Below are 11,544 nucleotides of genomic sequence, written 5' to 3' on the forward strand. Positions count from 1 at the left end.
TTTTCTACGAGTGAAACAAAAAACTCCTTTGACTCTGGCTCCTTCAGGGTTCCAGGAAACAAGCTGGCATTATCTCTGCACTGAAGGGCCTTTGACTCCCACACTCACTGCAGACAATGCTAAAAGAACACCCAAAGGATTAGTGAAATGGCCTGCCAAGTCTCCAACTTTACAGAAGCTCTTCCTTGGTGGAAATAGCTCACAAGTGACAGCTCTGAAAATTTACAGAGAGCCAGCAAGGTATAGTGGGAAGGCAATAAACCCAGTCCTCATCCTCCATTGTCCCAGTGCACACTCAGGTTGGGTACATTTTCATAACGGTTTTATTAAGTACATTTTCACTGTGACTATTTTGTCCCTGAAGCTAAAACGCCTGAGAAGTCAAGGAAGAAGGAAAACTATGTTTAGAGAGAAAGACAATGACAGGCGCTCTGCTGAGCTGGACTTCTTTTAAGGTTAGAATGCCCTCTTTGGGTATGAAATTATACCAGCAAGAGCAGTGAATTTTCTGAGCCAGAAGAAATTCAGAAACACCAAAATCCACACAATGTCCTAATGGAGAATTGTATAGAGCTTACATTTCATATAGATGAAAATGTTATATAGGCAAAACCAAAATTCCATTGCACAGTGAAAAAACAAAGATTTACTGGGTCTAGAACTATAAATCCTGTCGCAGAGCCAACCTACATGTGTTGTTACACAGTCCATGATACATCTGGTATCAGTTATCCACACTAAATCTTCTCATCACCAGCAGCACTAGAGATACTCAGAGCCCAAGACAGCATCCTACCCACCAAAGGAACAGCTCACCTTGATTGTCATTGCTGGTTGGTATTTAACAGGGCACTTTGACAGTACCAACCCTTTTACTTCAGGTCTATCAATAAAAGCAGTTGTCCAGTTCATCCTGCAAGACTATCAGGGTCTCCTGAGCATGCACAGACTACAGGGTAGGTTATCATTTGTCCTAAGGCTGTAAAATGTGGCATCAAAGGATTCATCCAAGAGGCAGCATCTGGAGAGTCTATACAAGTCAGCCCTCCACAGAGTCTAACCAAGCAGGAGAATCCAGGGATCAGACCAAGGATCAAAAACCGGGGAGGGGTCCGGCATGGTGGATTATGCCTATAATCACAGCACTTTGGGAGACAGAGGCAGGAGGCTTTCTTGAGCCCAGGAGTTTGAGACCAGCCTGGGTAACATAGGAAGACCCCGTCTCTAGAAAAAATAAATAAATAAATAAAAATAGCCAGGCCTGGTGGCACGCTCCTGTAGTCCCAACTACTTGCAAGGCTGAGATGGGAGGAATTGGTTACAAAGGCACGAAAAGAACTAGAAGGAAAACCCAGTAAGTTTTGAGGCCAGTAAGTAGAGGCTGCAGTGAACTGTGATCATGCCACTGCATTCCAGCACGGGCAACAGAGGGAGGCCCTGTCTCAATATATATATATCAAGGAGGTCTGCTGAACCCACAGTTTTGGAAACTGAGTTCAGGAGGCACTCCCACTCAGAGCATACTGCTGTGCTGCTTTACAGAGAAGCCAGTCCACACTCATGCTCAGGAAATGTGCTGAAGCTGTGGGTGAACAATAAAACCCTATGACGTCTAGTGCTCATCTTCCCCAAGACAGTCTCCTGTTCATCTGTCCCTCCCTTATGCAGAGCTGTGCCTCATAGCTCAGAGACCAAAGGCAGCATATCAGCAGCCTGTCTCAAGAAACAGAGGCAGTACAATAGTAACTGAGGCTAAGAACTGGAAATCGAGGCGGAGGAAAAGAAGGGAAGGGGAGGGAAAGCAGCAAAACAGCTATTAAGTACAAGTCCATGATGCATCATCATCTCTAATTCCAAAATCCAAAATTCTCTGAGAACCACAAGCTTTCTCTAATTCATCTGGCAGTAATCTGATCTGACTGAACTCACATGGTGGCAGAACCTCATGTGCACAGATGTGAAGCAATTTAGAGTCTTTATCCTACTTAATGGGAACAAGCATCTGTTTTGCTGTAGAAACACTAATGTGATTCAGAAAACATTATATATGTGTAGAAACACTAATGTGAATCAGATAACATTAATCTACTTGGACTGGATTAGGACGGGAGGGAGCCACAGATCACTGGACAAGCAATAAAGCAAACAGATGACAGGCAGGACTGGATGCTGGGGACCATACTACCAAGTTTAGAGTAACAGCAGTTCTCTACACATAAATGATGATAGGTTGTAACAAACACTGATCATATGGGACCTTCACCACAACTCTGTAAACTGAGGGCTGATATTATTACAAAAGAGGGCACTGAGATCTAGAGATGCTAGAGGACTTACACAGTGCCCTGACCCTCCTTCCCCATCCATGCCCTTTCACCTGGCGGCTCGGCCAGTTCTGGTTAACCAACACTTATCCACAAAAATAACAAGCAAGTTAAAGTATTTTGATCACAATTTAAATGACATTTACCTTTGGAATATACCCCTGTGCTTCCAGAAGATGCATTCGTCCAATGTTTCAGGAATGCACCGTATTTCGTGATAAATGAGGAACCCAGGAGGTGTTGGGAGCACCAGGGGTGCAAGGGTTGGTTAGGGGATGCTGCAGTGCCCCAGGTTCATCAGTCCTCTAAATCCACTCCAAATTAAAATCATGATGATGTGCTTTGATATGGGGAATGGACATTTTTCTCTTGCGAAATGTGTAGCTGAAGGCCCCTTTAGAGATTTTTGCCACTTCTGGCATATTGATTTTGAACATGCAATCTACGTGAAAGTGTGCTTGTGACCCAAAGCAACATTAAGACAAGTGCCTTGTGCTCCGCTTTCTAACCCAACTGTTACCTAATCTCCGTGCAATCTTTCAAGAGCCACTCCCGGTTGGGGGCAATTCTACCTACTCCTGCATGCCATGGTGGCTATATTACACATGCTATTTTAAACCAATCCAATTCAATAAGTCTTTATTGTTACTAAATATCTAGCATGAATTATAAGAAGGCAAATGAGACAAGGTTTGTCCTCAAGAAATTTACCCCAGACTAATACAAAGACATATCCAAAACAGTGAATTTCTCTCCACTAAATTCCTGGTGATTCACACTTTCCCTGTTCTGTAAATGATTAATAATTATTCATTTTATTGGCAAAGACAGTCTCCTAATTTAGATACTGTCTTTTAAAAAGGATCTTTTACTCATTAAAAGAGAGAATAAGGAGTAAATAAAGCAATAGGCAAAAAAAAAGGCTGGTATAAAAATATACACATAGATTAATGAAACAAAATTAAAAACCCAGAAATAAAGCCACATATTTGCAACCAACTGATCTTTGACAACACTGACAAGAACATACATTGGGCAAAGAACACCCCTTTCAATAAATGATACTGGAAAAATCGAATGGCCATATGCAGAAGAATGAAACTGTACTCCTATACCTCACCATAAACAAAAATCAACTAAACATTAATTAAAGTCTTAAAAATAAGACCCAAAACTATAAAAATGCTGGAAGAAAACCAAGGGAAAACTCTTCTGGACATTGGTCTATGCAAAGAATTCATGACTAAGACCTCAAAAGCACAGGCGACAACAACAAAAGCATAGACAAATGGTATTTTGTTCAACTAAAAAGCTTCGGCAGAGCAAAGAAAATAATCAACAGACTGAACCAACAACTTGCAAAATGTGAGAAAATATTTGCAAATTATGCGTCTAACAATACCCAAAATATGCAAGGAACCCAAACAATTCAACAACAATAACAAAAATAATTCCATCCAAAAGTGGGAAAAGGACATGAATAGACATTCTTCAAAAGAAGACATACAAATGGCCAAACAAGTATATTAAAAAACGCTCAACATTACTGCTAATCAGATATGCAAACTGAAACCACAGTTAGATGCCACCTTATGCCAGTCAGCATGGCAATTATTCAAAAGTCAAAAAATAACAGATATTGAAGACAATGCAGTGAACAGTGAAAAGGAAACTTTTATACACTATTGGTGGGAATGTAAATTATTGAAACCTCTATGGAAAATAGTATGGAGATTTCCCAAAGAACTAAAAATAAAACTACCATTTAATACAGCAATCATACTACTGTGTATCTACCTAAAGGAAAAGAAATCAACGTATCTGACAAATACCTGCACTCATATGTATTATCACAGCAACATTCACAACAGCAAAAATATGGTATCAACCTACATGTTCATCAACAGAGGACTGGATAAATAAAATATAGTATGCATACAAAATGGAAACTATTCAGCCATAAAAAATGAAATCATGCCTTCTGAAACAACATGGATGGAACTGGAAGCCATTATCTCCAATGAAACAAATCAGACACAGAAAGACAAATATCACATATAAGTGGGAACCAAATCATGTGCACACATGGTTGTAGAAAGTGGAATGACAGACAATGGAGGGAGACTCAGAAAGGTGAGGATAGGAGGGGTGAAGGATGAGAAATTACTCAATGGATACAATGTATATTATTTGGGTGATGGGCATCCTAAAAGACCTGACTTGACCATTAGGCAAACTATGCATGTAATGAAATTGCACTGTACCCCATAAATTTATATAAATGAAAAATTCACCATTTGACCCAGCGATCCCATTACTGGGTGTATACCCAAAGGACAATAAATCATTCTACTAAAAAGACACATGCATATGTATGTTTATTGCAGCACTATTTACAACAGCAAAAACATGGAACCAACCCGAATGCCCATCAATGACAGACTGTATCAAGAAAATGAGGCACATATACATCATGGAATACTATGCAGCCATAAAAAAGAATGAGTTCACGTCCTTTGCAGGGACATGGAAGAAGCTGGAAACCATCATTCTCAACAAACTAACACAAGAACAGAAAATCAAATACCACATGTTCTCACTCATAAGTGGGAGTTGAACAATGAGAACACATGGACACAGGGAGGGGAACATCACACACCTGGGCCTGTTGAGGGGTGAGGAGCAAGAGGAGGAAAAGCATCAGGACAAATATCTAATGCATGTGGGGCTTAAAACCTAGATGACAAGTTGATACTGCAGCAAACCACCAGGGCACATGGATACCTATGTAACAAACCTGCATGTTCTGCACATGCATCCCAGAACTTAAAGTAAAATTTTTTAAAAATTAAAGTTCAAAAAACTGAATAAAATTTTACAGATAGTGTCAATATAAATTCATATCCAGATTAGCTGAAGGGAAAGTAACCCCCGTAGGATTTCTCATTTTGTTTCCACTGAGCCTGTTTTGACTCCTTGAAATGTGAAAAACAGAGGTAATATCAATACCTTTTATCATTTATTACCTTATGCTTTTCAAAACAAGTTTCAAAAAACTTTTCACACAGTAAATATTTGAATGAAGGTACTTACGTAATCCCAAATCACAGTCAAGAAAATATAAAAAGGTTAAATTCAAATGATAGAACTTGTCCATTTTTCCATTTGAATTACAATTTAAGTCAAGTAAAGAAAGTCACACAAAAGCTGTATGATTAGGAGGGATTACAGAGCTCATCCTCCTGTCCCCAAGGCCGATTAGCCAGCTGGGTGAGAGATGAGATCATGAGTTCTGGGTCAGTGAGTCACTCCCCTTCACCACGGCCCTCAGACACAAAGAGCTGTAGGTCTCCCAAAGCATGTGTCCACCCTACAGAGCTGCCATCCTACAGAGGAGAAAATGTGAGTGAAAGTAAGCAAAAGCAACACCACAACCAGGAAACTAACTCAGTGTTCTACAAATGGAGAACTGTATATCTCTTTCTGAAGGAAGAGCAGCACATTTTCATACACAGTGTGGAAATCAATATTAAGTAAATTGTTTTCATAATTGTCATACCTAGGACTAAATTCAGCAGTAGGTAAATTATAAATTAAAAAAGCCTTTCTTCTCTCCTCCATCTATCCATCCAGCCTGTAGAGTATTTATTAGGCATCTAGTAGGTGCTAGATACTTCTTAATGATTTGGTACACCCTGATGTGCACAAGCATTCTCATGAAACAATATCCAGAAACTTCATGAGAATTAATTCTCTTTTTCCACGGGACTATAGGCTTCTCAATGGTATGGACAACTATATTTAAATTTATATATCAGTTTATACATACACAAACATATGTATATATACATTTTTTATATTCAAGAGCTACCATGGTATCTGACTATATGGTTTATGCATCTCAATAAATACCTAAACTTAACTGAACTTCTAAAAGTCTTGATTGGTTTCAAATGATATAAAAATAATAGACTTGGTTAATCTACACACTGGATTAATCCATCCTAAATATAATTAAGAGTTTGGTCTATCCAGTGAGAATAGAGTAAACCATAAGTGTACTATATAGATGAAGGAGTAAGGAGATAAGGCAGACAACTTCCTTGAGCTAAAGGAGTTTATACTGGAGTCAGAAAAACAGGTTATATCCATAACAAACTATAACAGAAGAAAGAGAGAGCAGATGATTCCAGAGAACCAGAGAAGGCTGAGAAGCATTATTGGCTAATAAATGAAGAATGACATTTTGATGTGTTCAGATTGGGAGCAAGGAAGATGGGTTCTGTAATATTCTTGGTGGGCAGAATAATGTTCACAATAAAAAGGCCAGCATGTCACTTATAGGTGTTTAAGGGCCAGTGTATGTAAGGCTTGAAAAGGGATGCTAAGAATTTGTTTGAGGAGAGATGAGTCTCTGTAAGCCCTTTCCACAGAGGAACAATAACCCAATCAGATCTGTGCTTTGTGAGGACTGTCCTGGCAGCAGTGTGCAATCCCTGCATACCTTCTAAAGCTAAATATCAATATTTCATTCATTGGCCAGCCACAGTTTACCCTTCTTGCTTCTACTTGGTGTGAACATTTGAAAGCTGATTGCAAAGTCTTGGCTCAAGAGAAGCAGCTGGTGAACTCTGGTTTTGAAAGAACAAATGGATGCGAAACGGCTAAAGCATCTGGAATTTTAAAAATTGCATGATTGTTGCACAGAAGTCATTTGCTAAGGAATTTTTACCACAAAGTCATTAAAATCAGGAATTAACTAACAACAGAAGACTCTTCAAGGCCAAAAGTCTTATATGACTAAATGGTGCTGACTGAAAAACGGCTGTTCACCGGTGCTTCCATCTGTGCCAGGAGGGATCCTCCTCAACCCAGGGTGGCTGCCAAGGGAATCTGAAAGCAGTGGGCTCTGCTTGAGTTGCATAAGAACACAGCATATAAACTGAATTACCGTCATTATTATCAAAAGAATCATTCTGGTCAGGTGCGATGGTTACATCTGTAATCCTAGCATTCTGGGAGGTCAAGGCAGAAGAGTTGTTTGAGGCCAGGAGTTCAAGGTCAATCTGGCCAACATAAGGAGAGCCCATCTTTTTTAAGTAAAAAGAAAAAAAAAGAATGATTCTAATTCTGGTCTAATGACCCTAACCTTAAAATATTACCTATTTTTGTACTCAGAAACGTTGTGTGCTGGTCTTTAAATCTTGTTTAAGTGGCCGCCAGGCACAGTGGCTCATGCCTATAATCCTAGCACCTTGGAAGGCTGAGGCAGGCAGATCATGAGGTCAGGAGATCGAGACAATCCTGGCCAACATGGTGAAACCCTGTATCTACTAAAAAAAACAAAAATTAGTTGGGTGTGGTGGTGCACACCTGTAGTCCTAGCTACTTGGCAGGCTGAGGCAAGGGAATCACTTGAATGTGGGAGGCAGAGGTTGCAGTGAGTCGAAATCACACCACTGCACGCCAGCCTGGTGCAGTGGTGTGATTTTTGAGAGCAAGATTCCATCTCAAAAAAATAAAAAATCTCGTTTAAAGGTCACCATTGTACCCTCTCTTTGCTCTGAAGGTTCTGCATCAAACTTTAACCAAAACCACAATAAAATTCAAACATCGACAATTCAGTCTCTAATCCTTCTCCAATCAAAATATTTAGATTTTATAAAAAGAAAACTTTTTAATGAACATGAGAAATTGACTTTTTTTCTACAGTAATGTCACAATGTTTGAGCAATTAGCAAGTGCTATTTTTGCCATTTAACCAAAATAGTAATAATTTGCATCCCATTTTTGAAAGACACAAACGGATACATGCAGCATAGAAAAATGAGTTACAAGAGGCTGGGCACGGTGGCTCACGCCTATAATCCCAACACTTTGGAAGGCCAAGGTGGGTGGATCACCTGAGGTCGGGAGTTCAAGACCAGCCTGATTAACATGGAGAGGAATCCCTGTCTCTACTAAAAATACAAAATTAGCTGGGCATGGTGGCACATGCCTGTAATCCCAGCTACTCGGAAGGCTGAGGCATGAGAATCGCTTGAATCCGGGAGGCAGAGGTTGCGGTGAGCCAAGATCACGCCATTGCACTCCAGCCCGGGCAACAAGAGCAAAACTCCATCTCAAAAAAAAAAAAAGAAAGAAAAAGGGGTTACAAGAACAGAGACACCAAGCTATTTGTCTACCTTGCTGAGATTACAGTAGTTTTTAATGTTCATTTACTAGTTTACAGTTTTCTGTGCTTCCTGTAATGAGCAAGCATTGCTTCTGGAAAAATAAAAACCCGTAAGATAAACTTAATTTAGGAAACAAGTAAACTAGGAATTGTTTCTGCAGCACAAAGAACATTCATGCTCCTCTCAGAAGTTTCTGCTTCCTCTGGTGGCATCTTGGGTGAGCAATGAGCTTTCTGCAGAAAAGTCCTGCGGCCCAGCCCTGCAAGGTAACCACGACACCCAAAGTCTGGATCCCTGTTAACACCTCATGTGGCATCCTAAAGGTTCTGGCAAATGAATGGTAAAACAAAGCATTAATCCAGATACCACTTTGAGATTTGCAATGAGATCTCGCCTTCTGTTCCTTCAATGTTTTAATAACTTTTCTGCAAATTGTCATCATTCATTATACAAGAAGGTAGTTTAAAGTATATTTTATAAAACAAGGCTGAAAGAAATTAGAATTACCCCAAAGCCTCTTTTGCCAGAACTAACAATTCAGTCTTACATTTTGGGTCTATAGATATGCAGGATGGAAGCTGGGCCCAGTGGCTCATGCTTGTAATGCTAGTGCTTTGGGAGGCCAAGGTGGGAGGAATGACTGAAGCCAGGAGCTCAAGACAGCCTGAGCAACATAGCAAGACTCCATCTCTAAAAAAATAATTAGCTCGGCATGGTGACATGTGCCTGTAATCCCAACTACTCAGAAAGCTGGGCCAGGAGGATTGTTTGAGTCCAGAAGTTCAAGGCTACAGTGAGCCATGACTGCGCCACTGCATTCCATCCTGAGTGACAGAGCAAGACCCTGTATCTCTTAAAGAAAAACAAAAAGTTACCTAAAATCTAATATAGGTCTGTTCTGAATCACGGCTCCACCCTATAATTTCAGTTTGGCCAGTGGCCGAGAACACAGCTGTGAGTGGCACACACCAGGGTTCTAATCCTGGCTTTATGCTCAAGAGCTCTGTGAGCTTGGGAACCAAGCAGGGTGACCTTGAACCTTATCTTTGTCATAGGGAAATGAGGACTGTCATCCCAGTCCCATACAGATATGGGGAGGAGTTCATCAGAGGAATTCCTAATGAAATGTCTGGCACATTTTAAGTTCTAAAAATGCGCAGATATTATTCTTCCCTCCTAGTACTATCATGTGTGATATGTGCTTAGTGACTCACACTCCGCACGTAAGGTGCCTTCAGATCTTTTACCTCATTTGATCCTCAGACAATGCGATCAGAACAAAAGGCAGTAATTACTACCCCCATTTTTCTTTTATCTTTTATGTAAACAGATGAGAAAGCAGGCTCAAACTCCAAGAGCCAGAAAAGCTGCATGTCTCTTGTCCAGGGCTCTTTTTCCTCTGTGGCACAAAACTGAACCTCAGACGACTTCATGTATCATGCCGAGTGTAAAAAACTACATTTATTTTTAAATGTCCTGCTATTCCTACATTAATAAAATCCAACTGGTATTATCACGTTCCTCCCAATTATTTAGAGTTTGCTTAGTAAAAACAGCCACTAAGGTTTTTTGAGTGCACGCTGGGTATCTCAAGCATTGGGTGAGGTGCTTCACGTCCACGGTCACAGTTAAAGTGCATAACAACACTATGAAGCAGGTACTGTGATCGTGTCCACTTAATAACGGGGAAATTGAGGCATCGGTAAGTCCAGGATTGACATGCAGACTGTCTCCAAACCCCAGCTCATGTGGTCCTAGTGTTGTTCATCTCAAGTTTGTCTGGACGATGATAACACTGCAAAGTGAATTCCCATACAACAAAGCTAACGACACAGGGAGGCCAGATTATAAGTGTTCTCTTTTACAGTTCAGGAGACTGAGGCTCAGGCTTAAGTGACTGACCCAGCCCTGTCCTCACCCAGCAAGGACACAAGGAAGCACTCCCTAACTCCAAATTTCACTGACTTTGGAAAACCTCACATTCCTTTGCGAATATTTTAAGAGTGATGTTGAAAAGCAACCATCCACTCAGTGGGCATCACTAAGAGCTGACCGCGAGACCCGCGCTCCGGCGGTGGAAACCGAGCAGTCTCCGGCTTGGGCCGTGGGCGTGCCTAGTAGGAAGTGGGCGGTGGAACTGATTTCAGAGCAGCCCGTAGCCGAGCCACAGGCACCAGTTCCTGGTCCCTCTCCCAGCCTCCTCCCCCTAGGTGCCCGAAGGGGTGGAACCAGAGATCCAGGGTTTGGGGATTAAGGTGGGTGGGACGTCCCCTGTCCCGTGGGGGCGCAGGCTGGGGAGCACCGCAAGGAGAGTGAGCGCGGCGCAGGTGTCCCGGGACGGATCCAAAACCCAAGCACGCCCTGGCAACCCTCCCCGGTCACCAGGACACGCAGCGGGGGCGCAGGTCAGGGGATAGCTGCACAGTCCTGGGTCTGGGACCTGGCCCGGCTCGGCGCTGGCACCGGGCTAGCAGCCCAAGACTGGCTCTTCTCTCAACCCCGCACGCCGCGCGTCCTGCCTCAGTTTCCTCACCTCGAAAGGGGTTGTCAACAGAGGCACGCCCCGACCTACAAGACTTCCTGGGGGCCAGAGCGCGCCCTCCCTGCCAAGACCCCCCAGGACATGCTAGGACGTGGTGGCAGCTCCCTTACCTGCGCAGTGGCCCACGCCGCCGCCACAGGCGGCCGGGGCGCCCTGAGGACGCCCGCCTGGCATGCTCCTCCCGCTGCCAGCTCCTCCCGCTCCGCCCGAGCGGCTGCTGCTCGCTCCCCGAGGCCAGAGGCGGGGGAAGGGAGCGGCGCGCAGGACGGAAGTGGGGAGGGGGCTGGCGACGCAGGGGGCGGCTCCTTTCTTCTCCTTTGCCAGGCCGCGGTTTCCTTTCCAGGGTTGGCCCCTCACACGCGCGCGCACACACACACACACGCACGCACACACACACGCACGCGCACACACACACGCGCACGCACACACACACGCACACACACGCGCGCGCGCACACACACATGCACACACACACGCGCGCGCACACACACACGCGCACACA

At 42.9% G+C, this 11,544-nt stretch overlaps 1 protein-coding gene across 23 annotated transcripts in view; it reads right to left on the bottom strand.

Annotated features, from left to right (window-relative positions):
• The window catches only part of DISC1 (DISC1 scaffold protein), a 371,616-nt gene extending 360,332 nt beyond the window's left edge, over positions 1–11,284 (bottom strand). For all 23 annotated transcript variants that reach the window (XR_013530016.1, XR_013530020.1, XR_013530019.1 and 20 more), the window contains exon 1: positions 11,153–11,284. Coding sequence is in view for 11 of the 23 variants with exons in the window: in XM_054248129.2 (XP_054104104.1) it covers positions 11,153–11,216 (64 nt within the window). In the remaining 12 variants the exon portion in view is untranslated. The remainder of the gene's footprint in view (positions 1–11,152) is intronic.
• Between the last annotated feature and the right edge of the window lie 260 nt (positions 11,285–11,544).

The sequence above is a fragment of the Callithrix jacchus genome, chromosome 19 (assembly GCF_049354715.1).
Source record: "Callithrix jacchus isolate 240 chromosome 19, calJac240_pri, whole genome shotgun sequence".
NCBI lineage: Eukaryota > Metazoa > Chordata > Mammalia > Primates > Cebidae > Callithrix > Callithrix jacchus.